Below are 20,250 nucleotides of genomic sequence, written 5' to 3'. Positions count from 1 at the left end.
ATTAAGAGAATTATACATCATGATCAAGTGGGTTTTACTCCAGGTATATGAGGGTGATTCAATATAGGAAAATAAATTAAAACAATACACCACATCAAGCAAATAAAGGAGGGAGAGCACATGATCATCTCAGTGGATGTAGAAAAGGCATTTTAACAAAATTCAGCAACCCCTTCTTGAGAACACTTTGAAACCTAGAAATAGAAAGAAACTTCCACAACATGATAAAAGACATGTACTGGTTTGAAATTGTTATGGACCCGAGAAAAGCCATGTTTTCTTTCCTAATCAAACTATGTGGGGGCAGATCTATTGTTCAGGGTGGAAACTTTGACTGGACTGTTTCCATGGAGATGTGACACACCAGGTGTGGGTGTGACCTTTTGACCAGATGGAGATGTAACTCTGCCCATTCAGGGTGGGTCTTGATTAGTTTACTGGATTCCTTTAAAAGGGGAAACATTTGGAGGAAGCGCACAGGCTTGGAGAACAGTTGCTTGAGAGCTGACACAGAGATGTTTGGAGATGCAGAAAGAAAATGTCCCTAGGGAAGCTATGTGAAACCAGTAGTCAAAAGATGAGCAGATGAACAAGCTGAGGGGGAAATCAAGAAACGAATCCCATTTACAATTGCAACTAAAAGAATAAAATACCTAGGAATAAATTTAACTAAAGAGACAAAAAACCTATATAAAGATAACTACAAAAAACTGTTAAAAGAAATCACAGAAGACCAAAATAGATGGAAGGGCATACCGTGTTCATGGATTGGAAGACTAAATATAGTTAAGATGTCAATCCTACCTAAATTGATTTACAGATTCAATGCAATACCAATCAAAATCCCTACAACTTATTTTTCAGAAATAGAAAAACCAATAAGCAAATTTATCTCGAAGGGCAGGGTGCCCCGAATTGCTAAAAACATCTTGAGGAAAAAAAACGAAGCTGGAGGTCTAGCGATGCCGGACTTTAAGGCATATTATGAAGCCACAGTGGTCAAAACAGCATGGTATTGGCATAAAGATAGATATATCGACCAATGGAATCGAATAGAGTGCTCAGATATAGACCCTCTCATCTATGGACATTTGATCTTTGATAAGGCAGTCAAGCCAACTCACCTGGGACAGAACAGTCTCTTCAATAAATGGTGCCTAGAGAACTGGATATCCATATGCAAAAGAATGAAAGAAGACCCATCTCTCACACCCTATACAAAAGTTTACTCAAAATGGATCAAAGATCTAAACATTAGGTCTAAGACCATAAAACAGTTAGAGGAAAATTTTGGGAGATATCTTATGGATCTTACAACTGGAGGCGGTTTTATGGACCTTAAACCTAAAGCAAGAGCACTGAAGAAGGAAATAAATAAATGGGAGCTCCTCAAAATTAAACACTTTTGTGCATCAAAGAACTTCATCAAGAAAGTAGAAAGACAGCCTACACAATGGGAGACAATATTTGGAAATGATATATCAGATAAAGGTCTAGTATCCAGAATTTATAAAGAGATTGTTCATCTCAACAACAAAAAGACAGCCAACCCAATTACAAAATGGGAAAAAGACTTGAACAGACACCTATCAGAAGAGGAAATACAAATGGCCAAAAGGCACATGAAGAGATGCTCAATGTCCCTGGCCATTAGAGAAATGCAAATCAAAACCACAATGAGATATCATCTCACACCCACCAGAATGGCCATTATCAACAAAACAGAAAATGACAAGTGCTGGAGAGGATGCGGAGAAAGAGGCACACTTATCCACTGTTGGTGGGAATGTCAAATGGTACAACCACTGTGGAAGGCAGTTTGGCGGTTCCTCAAAAAGCTGAATATAGAATTGCCATACGACCCAGCAATACCATTGCTAGGTATCTACTCAAAGGACTTAAGGGCAAAGACACAAACGGACATTTGCACACCAATGTTTATAGCAGCGTTATTTACAATTGCAAAGAGATGGAAACAGCCGAAATCTCCATCAACAGAAGAGTGGCTAAACAAACTGTGGTATATACATACGATGGAATACTATGCAGCTTTAAGACAGGATAAACTTATGAAGCATGTAATAACATGGATGGACCTAGAGAACATTATGCTGAGTGAGTCTAGCCAAAAACTAAAGGACAAATACTGTATGGTCCCACTGATGTGAACAGACATTCGAGAATAAATTTGGAATATGTCACTGGTAACAGAGTCCAGCAGGGGGTAGAAACAGGGTAAGATAATGGGCAATTGGAGTTGAAGGGATACAGACTGTGCAACAGGACTAGATACAAAAACTCAGAAATGGACAACACAATAATACCTAATTGTAAAGTAATCTTGTTAAAACACTGAATGAAGTTGCATCTGAGCTACAGGTTTTTGTTTTGTTTTGTTTTGACTTTACTATTATTACTTTTATTTTTGTCTCTATATTAACATTCTATATCTTTTTTGGTTATGTTGCTAGTTTTTCTAAACAGATGCAAATGTACTAAGAAATGATGATCATGCATCTATGTGATGATGTTAAGAATTACTGATTGCATATGTAGAATGGTATGATTTCTAAATGTTGGGTTAATTTCTTTTTTTCCATTAATTAAAAAAAAAAAAGAGAAGGGGTAATTGGAGCTGAAGGGATACAGACTGTACAACAGGACTGGATATAAAAACTCAGAAATGGACAGCACAATACTACCCAATTGTAATGCAATTATGTTAAAACACTGAATGAAGCTGCATGTGAGGTATAGGTTTTTTGTTTTTTTTTTCTTTCTATTAATGTTTTAATTCTTATTCTGTTGTCTTTTTATTTCTTTTTCTAAATCGATGCAAATGTACTAAGAAATGATGAATATGCAACTATGTGATGTTATTAAGAATTACTGATTGTACATGTAGAATGGAATGATTTCTAATTGTTTTGTTAAATTCTTTTTTTAATTAATAAAAAATAAAAAAAAGATGAGCAGATACCAGCCATGTGCCTTCCAGGTTGACAGAGGTGTTCCAGACCTGTCAGCCTTTCTTGAATCAAGGTATCTTTACCTGGATGCCTTAGTTTGGACATTTTTATGGCCTTAGAACTGTAAACTTGTAACTTAATACATTCCCTTTATAAAAACCATTCCATTTCTGGTATATTGCATTCTGGCAGCTTTAGTAAACTAAAACAGGACACATATGAAAAAACTACAGCTAACATCATACTCAATGGTGAAAGATTGAAAGCTTTCTCCTTAAAACAAGGAATAAGAAAAGGATGCTTACTGGCACCATTATTAATCAATACTGCACTGGAAATTTTTGGCCAGAGCAATTATGCAAGAAAAAGAAATAAAATGTATCCACATTGAAAAGAAGAGGCAATTTTCCCTATTTGCAGATGACATGATCCTATACACAGAGAATCCTGAAAAATTCACAATAAAGTCATTAGAGCTAATAAACAAATTCCATGAAGTAGCAGGATACATAATCAAATCACAAAAATCAGTAGTATTACTATACACTAGTAATGAACAACTGAAGAGGACATCAAAAAATTTTTCAGTTTACTATAGAAATTAAAAGAATCATGTATCAAACCTCCGATCACATAGTACTTATAAAAAAAGAACCATATAATTAGGAATAAATTTAACCAACATGTAAAGGACTTATACACAGAAAACTACAAAACATTACTGAAAGAAATGTAAAAAGACCGAGATAAATGAAAGGGCATTCTGTGTTCATGAACTGGTAGACTAAACATTGTCAAGATGTCAATAACATTCAAAGTGATTTACTGAGTCAGTGCAATCCAAATGAAAATTTCAATAGCTTTCTTTGCAGAAATAGGAAAGTCAATCATCAAATTTATGGGAAGTGTAAGGGGCCATAAACAGCCAAAACTATCTTGGAAAAAAAAACGAAGTTGGAGGTCTCATACTTCCCAGTTTTAAAACTTACTGAAAAGCTACAGTAATCAAACAGCATGGTACTGTCACAAGGACAGACATATAAACCAATGGAATCAAATGGAGAGTTCAGAAATAAACCCTTACATCTATGGTCAATTGTTTTTAAACAAGGGTGCCAAGTCCACTCAATAGGGAAAGAATAAATTCTCAACAAATGGTTCTGGGAAAACTGGATATTCATACGCCAAAGAATGTAGGTGGATCTCTACTTCACACCATATACAAAATTTAATTCAAAATGGATCAAAACCTAAATATAAGAACCAAAGCTATAAAACTCCTAAAAGAAAACCCAGGGAGGCATCTTTAGGACCTTATATTAGGCAATGGTTTCTTAGATTTACACCCAAAGCATGAGCAATAAGTGAAAAAATAGATAAATGAAACTTCATCAAATTTAAAACTTTTGTGCATCAAAGGACTTCATAATGAAAGTAAAATGACAACCGAGAAAATGGGAGAAAAAATTTGGAAACCACATATCCAATAAGGGTCTACTATCCAGAAAATAAGAAGAAATCCTACAACTCCACAACAAAAAGACAAACAGCCCAATTAAAAAATAGGCCAAGGACTTGAATAGACATTTCTTCTAAGAAAATATTAAAATGGTCAATAAGAACATGAAAAGATAATTCAATGTCATTAACCATCAGGAAAAGGCAAATCAAAATTACAATGAGATACCATTTCACACCCACAAGAATGGCTTTTATTACAAAAATGGAGAATGACAAGTGTTGGAGAGGATGAGGAGATTGTTGATGGGAATATATAATGATGCCCCACTATAATTTTGGCAGTTTCTCAGAAGTTACCATATGACTCAGCAACCCCACTCCTAGTTATATACCCAAACGAATTGAAAGCACAGACTCAGATATCTGCATCTGCTATTCACAACTACCAAATGATGGAAGCAACCTAAGTGTTCAACAGATGGATGGATAAATAAAATGTAGGCTTCTGGAAAGTAATCATACTGCATAGACTCTTTGTAGGATCTCAGATAAAGTCCTAGGTGTTCTTTAGGGTTGCCAGGTATGGTTTTGTTTGGGGTTTGGAAAACCATGATAAATAGCAATATCTAGTTGAAGCTTGCATAACAGTAGCCTCCAGAATACCCTCTTGACTCTATTTGAGCTCTCTCAGCTATTATACCTTATTCGCTACAATTCTTTCCCTTCTTTTGGTCAGGAAGGCATTGCTGATCCCATGGTGCCAAGGCTAGGCTGATCCCTGGGAGTCATTTCCCAGGCCACCAGGAAGACTTTCACCCCTGGATGTCATGTCCCATATAGGGGGGAGGGTAATGGTTTTACTTGCAGAGTTGCGCTTAGGCAGAGGCCACATTTGAGCAAAAAAAGAGGTCCTCTAGAAGTAACTCTTAGGCATAACTATAGGTAGGCTAAGCTTCTGCACTACATAAATAAGCTTCACAAGAGCAAGCCTCAAGATCAAGGGCTTGGCCTTTTGACTTGGGAGCCCCTAATGTTTAAAGTAGTATCAGGGGTTGCCCTGGTGATAAGGTTTAATAGTTTCATAGTTTTACTCCCATCCCTCAAAAGACTTTGTCAATACTTTTTAATTATCTGCTCAACATACTCTCTGGGATGTATCCGGGCCTTACATTAGGCTATACAGACTTACAAGCCCTCATTTCCATTTTGGGCTCCCTGTGTTTGAGTTATTTAAATTATCTATCCAGACAGGCTGAGTTAGATTGTGTGCTACAAAAAAAAATTAGGTTTTGTATCAAGGGATTGAGAGAACCTTCTCAACCAAAGGGGTAAGAGCGAAATGAGACTAAGTGTCAATGGCTGAGAGATTCCAAACAGAGTCGAGAGGTTATCCTGGAGGTTATTCTTACGCATCAAGTGGATATCACCTTGTTGTTCAAGATGTAGCGGAGAGACTGGAGGGAACAGCCTGAAAATGTAGAGCTGTGTTCCAGTAGCCATGTTTCTTGATGATGATTGAACAATGATATAGCTTTCACAATGAGACTCTGTGAATGTGAAAACCTTGTGTCTGATGCTCCTTTTAGCTACTATATCAACAGAAGAGTAGAACGTATGGAATAAAAATAAATAATAGGGGGAACAAATGTTAAAATAAATTTAGTTTGAAATGCTAGTGGTAAATGAAAGCGAGGGGTAAGGGGTATGGTATGTATAATCTTTTTTTTCTCTATTATCGTTTTATTTCTTTTTCTGTTGTCTTTTTATTTTTTTCTAAATCGATGCAAATGTTCTAAGAAATGATGAATATGCAACTATGTGATGATATTAAGAATTACTGATTGTATATGTAGAATGGAATGATATCTTAATGTTTTGTTTGTTAATTTTTTTAATTAATAAAAAAAAAAGTTAAAAAAAAAAATGAGGGAGACAGGGTCACAGTGGCTAAGCAGGCAGAGTTCTTGCCTGCCATGCCAGAGACCTGGGTTCATTTCCCAGTGCCTGTCCATGCAAAAAATAAATAAATAAAGGAAATGAGGGAGACATTCCCAGTTAAGCAAAAGCAGGGGGCATTTCTTACTATTAGACCTGCACTACAAGCAGTGCTAAAGGTCATTATTTAGACTGAACAAAAAATACACTAGACAGTGGTTTGAAGTAGCATTAGGAAATAAAGGCCTCTGATTAAAGTAATCATATGGGTAATTATAAATACTAGTACCATTGTATTGTACTTTTTGATATGCAACTCCACTTTTAATCTGTACATTTTCAAAAATAAAAAGGCATAAAAGAATGATAAAAAAAAATTAGGTTTTGGACAAAATAAACTTCTCCTCCTTTAGTCTCACAGAGTAAGTGAAGTTCTAAAATACAGACAATGTCCTCCTTACCCCTGTATTCTGATTTACTTTAGTGCCGACCCAAACAGCTTCTTTCTTATCTCTAATTAAAGTTTAATCTCTTTTTCAATTTCTTTAACAGTTGCTGCATGTGGCAATGCTGACTTTCAGATCTGTAGAACTCCTATTGTGAGTCTTAGGTATCACAAACAGGTACCCAAAGTTTCAGGGAAATATCAGGTTATACAAACACAGCACAGCCTTTCAAATTCTAGAAATAACACTTACAGCTCCAGACTAAAGGTGACTGCTATAAAAGCTTACAATCTAGGCCCCAATTTTCCTATGAGTATTTTCTAAATGAGACCATACAATATTTGCTTTTTTGTTTCTGGCTTATTTTGCATTATACAGTGTCCCACATAATTTTGTATTTTTGCAACTTTCCTGCATGTCTGAAATTATTTCAAGATAAAAAGTTAAAAAAAAAAAAATCTTATTATTTTACCAGGGGTGAAACTTCTATTTGCTGCTGTCCTACATTTCTATCAAAATCAAAGGGAAATTAAAAAACATATAGAAGAAAAACATATAAGTAGCTATAAAGAAGGAGAACAAACACAAATAAAAACAAACTACCAGCCCAGAAACTGCCTCAAGAGAAAAAGTTGATTATATCAGCTCTGAGGCATTAAAAATTAGAAACAAGTTCAGTATTATGGTAATAGCAGCAACAACAACTACAACTAAATAGCTAAAATGTATCGCCCACTTAGATATGTCAGGCACTGTGCTGACACATATTGTCTTACTTAATCCTCATAACAATCTCAGGAGGCACTTACTATTATTATGCTCAGTTACAGATAAGGTAACTAGTGTTAAGAATCAGAACTAGCAAATGACTTGAACACACATTGACCTTGTACTAAAATGGCAGTATTACCTTTTATTGCAGGTCAGTAATTGAGGATTAATTGCAAGGCCACATACAATTAACAGAAAGACCCAATGGGCTCTATCTACAACCCTGACTGGACCAGCTGGCCTGAAGGCCTGCCCCAGCTCCCTGACCAAAGCCACCCTTTAATATCTCAAACAAAACGATCTGGTGGAAAGATGGGACACTGGTCCTGGGCACTAAAAAACAGAAGGTAGAGTAACACAGTTGCTCTGGGACATTAATGGGCATTAATGGCCATCCCCAGCAGCAATGTAGCCCTGTTGGACTCTGTCAGAGGCTGAGGTCCTCCAGAGCAGCTGCTCAGTATTGTTATTACTTATTAATACCAGTATATCTTCGTCCTACAACTTGGGCAGGTATAGTCTGATGTATCTGAGTTATTTTGTGATCAGTGGCAAAAAATGGAAGTAGAAATAACAGAAACCCACAAATAGCAAAGTTAATCGTTTCATATTTTGCTACACTTTAAGACATCACAGGCGGTTTGATTTCCCAACACCTTATTTCTAAAAGTAGCATATACATTAATTTTTTATTGATTTGCAAATTTTATCATATCATTTTGGATAATCTGCTACATCTGGAAGAAGAAAACTAGCACACAGAATCATGGGCATGCCACATTGTGTTGTGAGAAGCAATAGTGACTTGTTCTCCAGTGCCTCTAAGAAAAGAAGAAAAAAAGCAAAGTGCCAAAACTGGGCAAGAACTGTTTTCATTTAAATGCAAGGTGAAAATGACGCATTTAACAAACACAGTTGGGCTTGCTGCCCAGAAGGGTATATGAACTTTGCTTAAATTATTTAAAATCTCCAGGAAATATACCACTTTGAAAGGATTTACACTGTTTGGCTGCTGCATTTTAATCTTCTGGTTGGCTAGTATAATATAGTTTAAACTCAAAGAGAATCGCATCACCAGTCACTGATAAAGAAGAGATTTCCATAAAGCTAAGCAGTAACAGTACTTACATATTTTAAATAAAATATAGTCTATTTGATATAACACATGATGACAACAATGGAACATAAGTCACTAAAAATGTACTCTTAATTTTTTTAAGTCCAAACAACTTATATCTTCTCTTTGTCCCTTCTGTTGCACTCAGAAGAAACATATTCAAAAAGACATTACATTTTACTGATAAGCCATGCTTATTCCTAGAAAGTGAACTGTGATATGAAACAATGGATGGCAGTAATGTTCCAGACATGGTAGAAATAAAGCCTTGCCTTGACCATTGTAAACAACTGCTTTCCCACGCTATTCCCAGTATCATTTAAGGCACTTATCTGCCATACTGATAAATCTTCCCTTTGGACTGAGCAATAATAAATAATAATAAATTTTCATGTTCTGTTAGCAGCTGGCCAATTTCTATGCAGACTTTAAATTTAGATCCTCTCCAGCCTGAACAGTACCATGTTATTTGTCATCTTCTATAAGTATCTTATTACTCTTCTCCATCACATTTATTCTCATGGAAAAATTAAAAATGCTAATTTTAAAAAATCATAGTTCCTTTAACTATCCTTTAAAAGCTTCCAGAAGTTGTTAATTATTTTAACAATTTAAATAACTTTTTGGGTAAAAAAAAAAAAAAAAAAAAAAACATTTTTTAAATACTTCTATAGCTCAAACAAACTAATGTTTGCATCTTTGCTGTCATTGCTTCTGTGTTTTCCCTCATAAACCAGAATTTGATTGGTTAAATAATGTAAAAGAAAGAAACTGATTATGTTTGCTATAAGATTTTTAAATTAAATTACACATTCAGATTTTTGATGAATGATTATATATATATTTATACAACTTTCAGTGGAGAGAAAAAAACAACCGAGAAGCAAATTTCCTATACTTAAGAATTGTAATTTAGTCTCTCATGTTTCTTGTCTCAAATGCAAAGGGGCAATTAAAAACACTTTCTTTCCTAAAGAGCCAATATAAAAATAGCAAAATATTTAATTTCTGCAACAAAAATAACCTAGGGAAAATTTTCTTTCTAAGCCAAAACCTGAACTAAGAAAATTACTATTTGGTTTGTTTCAGTTTGGTTTGTGTTTTTTTATTAAAAATCTCAATAATAGAGCGGTGTGATGGTGGCTCAGCAGCAGAATTCTCGCCTATCATGCCAGAGACCCGGGGTTTGATTCCTGGTACCTACCCATGTAAAAAAAAAAGGAGTCAATGATAGAAGATAGGAATTTCCCTACTTATCCCTTCCCACCACCCTCAACAACATGGAACTACAAATCAGAGGATACAGTTCTTGTTAGGTGGCACTGTACAACTCTAAAGACATGTCACAAAATTAATATTATTGAATTAAATGGGTATAACAGATTGCAAAATACCCCTGATCATTATCGTATTAGTTCTATTAAGAATGTTCAAAAATATCACCTATAAATTAAATAGAAAAGACCAATTTGGTAGGGAAGGAAATTCAATTTTTTCATTTCCAAGAGAATGAGATTGAAAATTGGAAAAGCTTAACAGGACAAACTATACACACTTTACTATTACCTACTAAAATAATACTTGAAAATAGTATTTCATCTCACTTTAAAAACAAAAACAAAACTGTCTAATGTAATAAATTCAGAGCCAGCCATCTTCTTTTTTAAAGGCTACTTCTTTTTTTAAGACTATTTTATGTCTTAGAATGTTTCTACTGTTTATGCTATTTTAAACAGTTAAGCTTTTTTTAATAGTAAAACAAATACTCCTTGCTCACTAACCTAAGAGATTTTCTTAAGATCCTTTAACTTTCTGCAGGCTTGCACACAATTTCTGAAAGACTGATTCTTAACCAAGAACTTTTACTAGATTTGGGGATCAATTTAAAAATCAAAGTTTAGGTTCTCCTCAGACTACACTTAGAACAAGCAATACTCTCAGTTTCTTAAAATTCAAAGGGGAAAAAAAAAATACTTTCGGATAGACGTCACCTTATTTTGTTGGAAGATCTAACCGTTGCAATCCAACAGTGATTCCTCTGACCACAGCCACAGCTAAAATAAAATACCACTAGAGCTAACTGGGGTCTGCCAGTTTCCTACTTTAGCAACAGTTGGTAGTGCAAAAATAACAGCTATATTTGAATGATGGGTAATAGTAACATATGAGTGATGTGCTGCTCCATTTTAAAATAAAAAACAAGTTTCATTACATATGCTCTCTCTTGCAAAAAAACTCAAAACACTTAGTGGATATTTTTACAATGACATCTCAAATACAATAAGGATGTTAGGATACGTTATTCTATGGTTACAACTGACAGACATTCAATAGTATGGTTTCAAACAATTCAATAGACCAATACCCTGATTGGCACTATTTTAGAAATAATATGCAGGGTAAAAGAAATTCTATTATATGTATTTTTTTCATTATATATTTTAACCTGTCATTTAACTGAGCAATGCTTATAGAAAAAAGAAAAGTTTCCAGAGAAGCAACCTACTATTAATGTCTTACATTTAAATAGTACTTTACAGTCTATAAAGCACTTTCTCTTCATTTCACCATTTCATGTGAAGTTGCATTTCAATCAAGGCACCAATTCTACCACTGATATAGGCATCAAAGGCAACTATCTCAACCACACACAAATACTCTTAGACTGCCCAGGGATTTGCCTATGATAAGCTATTTTAAAAGTACAAACTCTTTAGGTTGTGGTATTTGTCTAATTGCACAGTTTCAGGCACTCCCATTCCAGCCACACACCGAGATAATTAAACTGAGCGGTTCTGACCTATCTGACCACTGGTGCTCATACCACACTATTCCTTTTTCCCTTCAATCTTGTCCAATCCTGAATTCCTTCCTTATTTCCTCCCTAGGGGACTATACAGGGATGCTCTTTTCTCCTTTTATTTCTAACTCTTGCCCCAGTTATCTCAGAAGACTCCTGAGTTTCATTGTGAATCAAGTAATAACCCCAGGCTAGAGTGCCTTATACTAGAAAAGCCCCCCTCTGAACAAGGGCAAACTTAAGTGAAATAAGAAAAGGATTACCAGTGCCATAAAACTTGAAAAGTCTTAAAAATATCCAAAGTCATTCATGCATTCATCCTTTTTATATCATCAGTGAGCAATGACTATATGTTGTTAATATAAGATGAAAAAGCAACAATCCCTGCTCTCAGGTCCCTCTAAATATACTAAGAAAACAGTCCCTTCCAAAAATACTCCAAAAGTCTCCAAGTTCTCAGTTTCACTCATTAAACTGCTTTCCCATCAAAACATATTTTTTAATGTGTTCACATATTTCTTCATACAGGACAATTAGTAGTATAACAGTACTCATTTTGTTTTGAACAATTTTTATTCCATCCGTACAAAGAGAATATCAGTATATCATGGGATATAAACAGGCTTTTGTGGGCAAGTCCAAGGAGGCTAACACCTAAAAAAAAAAAGCAGACAGCTCAGTGCCAAGCTCATATAAGAAGTCAATAAAAATTAATTTCCATGTCTCTTCTTCATTTCAATTAACAGATTTACAGTCAAACTTTTTCTTTTTATATGCTGTATGGTGGCATCACATTTTGCATTATTTTTTCCATGTGAGTATCCCATTACGGCAGCACCATTTGTTGAATTTTTATTTGTTTGTTTGCATTGCTTATATGTTTGTTTTTTGGGAAGTCCCATGAACTGGGAATCAAACTCAGGTCTCCGCATGGCAGGCAAGAATTCTACTACTGAACTACCCTTGCACCCCAGCATGGTCCTTATTCATGAGGAGCAAGATAGAGTTGGAAGCATAGTAAACAAGGCAATATAATAGGGGACGCTGATTGTCCAACATAGAAAACAAGTGCCAAAAAAAAAAAGTGCAGAAACTTAGTGGAATATAACTAACATAAGATTGCATGTCCAAAATAACTGACGGGAATAATCCAATTTTAGTTTTACAGGCGCCTTCCTCTCCAAACCAATAAATGAACAAAACAGTAGATGAATAAGTTAACCAATGAATGAACAAGGTTCAGAGTCAGAGAAACAGACTAGAACAATCAGGCACACAGTATACGGTCGATAATACTAAGTGCTATGCTCAAGTCTCAATCCATGTTACCTCATATAGTTTTCAAAATAAACCTTGAATTAGAGATTATTGACCCCATTTTATACATGAGAAAAGAATCTTACAAATTACTTTGTCCAAAGTTATCCAATACATGACAAACTACAATATGACCTCAAATTTTCAGATTCTAAATTCAATGTTCCTTTCATTCCATCACAGCTGGTTATTTATTCCTCTCAAAAGATAAGCACTCTCTTGATGGAGACAGAAATACTCCAGTAAAATTGGCTACAAAAGCAAATTTTTATAAAGCTAGAGCTATTCTCACACTGGTATTCCCACACTGGTTTCTCATTTAAACTTAGAAATGGTTTCCATGGTTAGAGGAGGAATCAGCAAACAGACGAATTTTAAATTTTGCCTAAATAAATTTCTAATCACTTCAAGCTATGTGTTTTAATTTCCTGGTTGTTAAAAACAAGTACCCTACGATGGGCTGCCTTATACAACAAGAATTTATTAGTTCACAGCTTTGAGACCTGGGGAAGTGCAAAATCAAGATGTCATCGAGGCAATGTTTTCTCCCAGAAGTCTATGACATTCTGGGGCTGACTGAGGCAATCCTTGGTTCTTGGCTTTTCTGCCACACGGTGGCCTCTCCTAGCTACTCCCTTCTCCTTCAGGTTCTGATGATTTTCAAGTTCTGGCTGCTCTCATCGGCCATCCCTAAAAGGTCTTCAGTAATAGGATTAAGACCCATCCCAATTCATTTGGGCTACACCTTAACTGAAGCAACCTCATCAAAAGGTCCTATTTACAAGAGCTCACATTCACAGGAATGGATTAAGTTTAAGAACACGTTTTTTTCAGGGTTACGTAGCTCCAAGCCACCATATTATGTTTCTGTATGTTACATTTCATTATTCCTGCAAATACTGTTCTGAAAAAGTTCCAAGTCAAATCTTTCTTCTATTACACTAATTTTTCCTACAGACACAAACGTATTCTGTGTTGGCAGAACCTCAGACTCCATTCTTACAGATAAAATATTATGTACTTAACTCTGCAAATCTCTAAGTTTGAAGTTCCAGGTTACATAATGCAAATTGGTTCCCAACATGATTAATTTTTGACACTTAGCATTCTTTATATTAAAGTCACTTTACAATATGGACCAGAAGTATAGCCTTACATAAAGGAAGAAGAGGTCAAAACTTATTATTTGGGAACATAAGTAAACAATTTAGAGTAATATTCATAATTTTATTCAGATGCAGTAAACACAATTCTCCCCTCATAAGAAATGACTATGTGGCTAGATTACCAAATCATTTCCTAAAGAACAGTGCTACAGCTGGGTCATCACAATGAACTCACATACTTTTCCATTCATTCAGCAAATACATATTGAGAATGTGTTAGGCCCAGACATTATTCTAGATCCTGGGGATACAAAAACAGTAAGATATAATGAATAAGATAGACGAGATCCCTACTCTCATGGAGCTTACAGTCACATGGGGGATCAATATAAGAATACAATTAAAAAATAAACAAATAAGATTATATCAAACAGTGCTAAGCGCTACACAGAGAATTCAAACCTGGTGAGATTACAGTGACTGGATGGACATTTTAGATTGAGTCACCAGGGAATGCCTTTTCAAAGAATGAAATTTAAGCAGAGATCTGAAGAGCAAAAAGAGTACCATGCAAACATCAAGTTGAGAAGCATTCCAGGTGGAGGGAAGAGCCAATGCAAAAGTCACGAGGCAGGAACAAGCTAGCCATGTTGAAAAATAAGAAAGAAGCATAGCATGTCCGGAATATAAAAACTTCAAGAAAGAATGGCAGAAGTTCAGATTGGAGAGGTAAGAAGGGTACAAATCATCAAACTTTAAAAGCCAAGACAATATATTTCGATTTTATTTTTTTGAAAGCTATTGAAGAAAGTTATCTAAAACCTGGAGTCAAATTCACTAAGAATTAGAATCCAAACTGGGAGAAAAAAAAATTGAGTACTACACTTGGCACTCAATAAAATCCATCCCAAGACACTGGCACAGAATCCTACAGCTTGAAGGAATATTACGGAGTGTAAAGCCACCATTTTACAGATAAGGAAACTGAGGGCCTGAGAAAAAGGCATGGTTCAGATTGCTTCATTAATGCCTAAAATAAACATCCCCCAAAATAACTAAGGGCAACTAACATGTCCAGAACACATCCTAAACTCAAAGCTGACATTAATCAGAAAAAATGCCCTTTTATGTGGTCATAAAGTAGACCATGGATTTGATGCATATGGCCCTTCCTAGAATTTCTTATATTTCTTGACAGCTCCTGACCTCAATCTATAGCTGAACATTTATAAGAACCTAGATTGGATGATCATATTTGTTTCCCAAAAGGAATTAAATCACATTCCAAAGATCACTGAAACCTTGCTTTTCAGGAACCAGAAAAGCAATTGGAATATCACTTATGCAAAAATTGTAAAGAAGACGCTTCAGAGCTCTGTTCCCCCACAGAAGCTTTGAACAACCAACAAGAACTAGCAAAAACATTTCTCAAAGCTCCAGAAAAGCTGGTGCTCTTAAAAGCATTAGGCTCATGGGTGGGCCATGGTGGCTCAGCAGGCAGAGTTCTCGCCTGCCATGCCAGAGAACTGGATTCGATTCCTGATGCCTGCCCATGCAAAAATAAATAAAAAAAAGTAAAAGTCTTAGGATCTTGTGATGCCCCGACTTGCCCCTTCCCCACCTGTCACTAGTTTGGTGTGGAGTCACCCATGCTCCCAGTACAGATCCCTGGTCCCTGCTGTGGATGGGGCAGAATAACTCTTGCATACATACTGGGAGTATATATGTCTGGACCAACCTGTCTGGTAGAAGCCTGTGAGTTGCCATTCCAGAAGCTGCCCTGCATGTAGAAGGCAGCTCATGAGGCTATCCTATAAAATACTGCAGGAGAATAGACAAATTGAGTTACCTGGGGCAAGGAATTTCTGGCTATCGGACATAGAATGCAGTGCCCAGAACTATGAGGAAACTGTTCCCTAGGTAAGATATCAAAACCACACCACTGTTTCCTAGGGAAGAGACCAGACCATGTAAATGCGGGAATTCCCAGGGCCACATGAACATGCACATGGCCAAGTCAAGAAGCATGCACAGAAAGGATCAGTCAGGCCCTTGCACTTGGCCTGTAAACTCCATATATGGATAATTCCTTAAGGTCAACCTACTTCCCCTCCCCTTCCTCCACCTCCTCCCCACTAAAAGCAGCTATGGTCTCAGCAGCCTCTCCAGGGACACTTGCCTTCACCGTCACCGGAAAAAAGTAAGCACCCAAGAGCTTAGGGATAGTAAAATTAGTCCCACTACAAGTCATTTAGATCTCCCTGCAAGGACAGTTTGGCAATAAGAACGTAGTCGCTTCCTCACACAGGTAGCGCACCATCCAGCCATTTGACCCCAAGCCCTCATCCTCAATAACCCCTTTTCCCAAGAAGGGAGAGGGCAAGGAAAGCTATTAAATCAAGAGCAATCTTTTGCCAGTTTTTCTACTGTTACTTCTCATTTTTACTTAAAGGGAAGAAAAAAGGCCTCCAATGCCTGCCATTGTCTCTCTAAAAACCTAAACTGTTCTGGGGTAGTTTGCTGCCATCATTTCACGTCTTATAATTGATGCCAAAGTCCGCTCCCATCATCTTCTCAAGGAAACAGCAGAGATGAGTGTTCTCTGTGTGCTTCTCCTTTAAGACTAAAAGGTGCATAAATCCACATGAAAACAGAGCAAATAGGGTATCATGTGTCTAGTGAGATACAGTCCAAATGGTGTTTTCCTTTGCATTTTTTCTGTCTTCTTGTAAGTCCAAGTGAGAAATGCCCCTACACAACTTGACAAAGGTATCTGTGGTTAATGCTAGATTTAAAGTTGCTGGGGAAAGACCTAATAATTTTCTCCTTATAAACCACACACTTTCCCAATAGCATTGTACTTCTTGCCTGTTTTGTATAAAGCACTGGTATGCAGTACCTGTATGTACACGCGCACAAACACACACATTGACAATTAATTTACTTTAAGAAAATGTGATATACAAACGTGTTCTGAAATAAAAATGTTACATGTGTATTAAATGAGGAACATTCACATTTTTTTAAATCTTACATGAATTTTTTGGGGGAAATAATCTCAATTACCAGGAAACACATGATTCCATATGTTCCATGGAATATGATTCCTTTCCATACATTCAAACAATTCCTTAAAATTACAGGACTTTGAGAACTAGAAGATATCTTAGCGATATTTGCCTAAAGCAGCGAAGCCAGTATTGTAACCAACTGCCACCCTAAAAGATGAAAAGCCCCAAGCTATGGACTCCTTACTGAGCAGCACTTATTAAAACAGTGAGGTAATTCTGTGATACACAATCTTGTCTGTTGGGATATCATCAAACAAACGTAGATATGAACTAAAGTGGGTACATTAGTCCAAGTTAAAGCAATCAAGATGTCTAAGGTTTAATATCTTAAAAACACAAATACCTAACAAAATGAGTCCATTTTCTTACGTGTTCCAAAAACTGTTTTAGTGCAGTTAACACCCACTGGAAAATTCATTTCCAGACCTGGACTCCCAGAATATGTAAATCACACAGTGGGAAGAATATGTATACACTCAGAACTGTAAAAATTCCTAGAACGTGAAATTAAAAAAAAAAAAGCGCACGGGGCAGGAGTGGGGGGGGGGATCCGATTTGAGTCCCACAACTATTTCCACGCTTGGTAGTACTGTATACTTCTTTCAAAATATAATCTTGTGTTTCTGAGGCACTCCTGCAATGTTACTGTTGTGATTTTCTTTGTGGTCGTGTTTGTTTCTAATGATTCATTTGGTTGGCTGCATGTTTATTAAGATCCTGTTCTAATTACCATCTGCAATTACCACGGAGGATTGAGACAAGCAGGGTTCACTTCTTCGGTATGTGGAGCCTTAAGTTTCTGGACCGTACTACCTGAAAGAGCCTGTACGAGCTCGCAGTCTGGCAGAGAGGAGCGGGAAGGATAGAGAACATTTTAAAACTTCAAATGAGACTATTATAAAATTCCAGGTTTCCTGTCTCTCCTTTGGTTCCTTCGACATTCCGTCTGGTAATCCGACACGTCATCCGCACCCGTAACAGGACCTTCGGGAATCCCTCTCCGCCTCTCAATCAGAGAAGCGTCCCACCCACCCACCTACACTCCACCCCCCTACGCAGCGGGGTTCAAATAGAGGCCCGCAGAGGGCACGATCCGAACACTCCCGGCCCCTGGCACAGACCCTTTTGGGGGCACCGCATTGGGCGCTACTGGGCAGCACCCCGCGGGGGCGCCCGCGGCGGGCCGGATCCCGCCAGGGTGGAGGGACGCCCCGCCTGACTTCGCTTCGGACATTCAGCATCCGAAAGATGTAAGGCAGAGCACCGTCTAACTCTGACGAATGCTCCGAGATCAAGTGCTGACGCCCGAGGAGGGGGCGAGCCGGAGAGCCCCCTCACTCCCAACATCCGTCCTCCCCCTTCTCTCGCCCGCGAGCACTCGGGAAGCGTGGGCGGTGTTCCGGCCCGGTCCGCCTCGCGCGGCGTGTGTGCGGCGCGCCTCCTCCATTGCGGAACCGCGGAGCTGGAGAAGGCCGTCCGCCGCCCCCTCACTCCTCGCTAGCGGCCCCTCCACCTCACCAGGCGCGTCCTCACCTCGAGGTCGCAGAAGTCGCGGGTGCGCGGGCCCCGGGCCCCAGCGCGCCCCCGAGCGCGCGCCCTGCCGCCCGCCCCCGCCGGCAGCGGCCCCGCGCGAGTTGCACTAACTTTCCGAGGCGGGGGAGGGGCGAGCGCCTAGGGCCCGGTCGCCCGGGCCTTACCTGTGCTTAAATTGTCGTTGATTTTCAAGGGCACCCGCAGAATGTAGACCAGAAAGAGCACAATGAAGAACCACACGGTCCAGAGATAAGTCCAAGACCAAACTATGCAGGACTTAAGCTGCTCCAGAAAGCCCGTACCAGCTTCAGCCATTTTTCCGCGCTGCTCTCTGCTGCCGCGGCTCTCGGTGTCTGCTGGGATGATTCACCGGCCTGGAGGCGCCGCTTGCGCCGCCGCCGCGGCCCGGGCGCAGCTGAAGCCCGCCCGCTGCCCCGGACGCGGGCGCGGCGGGAAATCGCGTGCGGGCCGCGCGCTCTGCTTTCCCTTTACTAGCCTTATTGCTAACTTTCTGAAGGTCCCCACAAATGCCTTTCCTCCGGGGATCACGTGGCCCCTGCCCCCTCACCTTCATATCCCATTTATATCTATTCTGTTAAAATTCGAAAGACAGGCCAAGCCCGCCCTGAAGGAAAATCTTGGCATGATAATGATAACGCACGTAAATTGAGCGCTTACTATATGCCAGGCACTGCTGCAACCTGTGTATAATCTCAATTCCTACGACAATCTAGAAGGTCGGCGCTATTATTGCACCCATTTTATATATAGGGAAACTAAGGCACACATCCTTGGAGCAGATAATCGTGCATTTCAGGGCCGGTGGTTTTATATTCTAAACTCTGCTCCTTGCTCTCAGAATTCAGGCTCTGAGGGGTAAATAAACCGAGGGCACTATAAAAGGATGGGAAGTGTACTGTTGTCATGGGTTAGTTAGCTTGAAGATGAATCACTTGATTAAACAGATTTGGGTCGTGTGTGGTGATTGCTTTTTTTTTTGTCGCAGTACAGGGGTTTTCCAACGAAATCTTGACGAGTTGTACGTTTACCCTCTGATTCTTTTAGCAATCGCAGTTCAACTCTCAGCACGTTTTAAATAAAAACAATTTTCTCTGGAGTAATTTTGGCTTATTCTGATCCTGATACTTTAAACGAGAATAAATTATACAGTTTTCACCTGTGCTGAATAAAATGTTGCCTTTATCAGATGAAATTATAAAGTCTGTTTCTATTGGTGAATGATTGAACTTTTATGTATTAGATGGTAATGAAGCGATGGCAAGTTAGACAATCTGCAGCCAAGAGGAACTCTGAGCGTTTAGTGGAATAACTTATTGCAAATCATTTTCTTGCTTGTGGTTTTCTCTATAATAAAATAAGCTCCTTTTTTTACATGTGTTCTTTACATGTTCTCTTCTACAGCAAGATATAGGCAAGGATAAGAGAAACACATACATTTTTATAGTTATTTGTGGCAGCACGCTACCAAATAATGTTTACAGCTATTAATTATGCCTAAATTCTTAGTACACTAAAACAACTTGTGTACATGAACTTATTTTTGTGATGATTAAGTAATCCACAAGATTCTTTGGTATTCACCAGGAGAGCTAAGCTATTTTTCTGCTTAATGTAAATGAGCATCCAGGAGCCTAGCTTCTCTCTGACAGTGAACCTCAGTGAAGGGCATTAGTATGACTTTGAGCCATAAGTTTCTGTTGCCT

General features: G+C 38.0%; 1 protein-coding gene across 6 annotated transcripts in view; it reads right to left on the bottom strand.

Annotated features, from left to right (window-relative positions):
- The window catches only part of ST7 (suppression of tumorigenicity 7), a 377,376-nt gene extending 358,471 nt beyond the window's left edge, over positions 1-18,905 (bottom strand). For 2 of the 6 annotated variants that reach the window (XM_077115865.1, XM_077115945.1), the window contains exon 1: positions 18,691-18,903. In XM_077115865.1, coding sequence (XP_076971980.1) covers positions 18,691-18,841 — 151 coding nt within the window. In that variant the 5' untranslated portion in view covers positions 18,842-18,903. Of the gene's footprint in view, positions 1-18,690 lie in introns of all 6 variants that reach the window. The other 4 variants (XM_077115619.1, XM_077115687.1, XM_077116027.1 and 1 more) reach the window with 4 other exon arrangements.
- Positions 18,906-20,250: the final 1,345 nt, after the last annotated feature.

The sequence above is a fragment of the Tamandua tetradactyla genome, chromosome 1 (assembly GCF_023851605.1).
Source record: "Tamandua tetradactyla isolate mTamTet1 chromosome 1, mTamTet1.pri, whole genome shotgun sequence".
NCBI classification, from domain to species: domain Eukaryota; kingdom Metazoa; phylum Chordata; class Mammalia; order Pilosa; family Myrmecophagidae; genus Tamandua; species Tamandua tetradactyla.
This window is presented reverse-complemented; position numbering and strand designations above follow the sequence as displayed.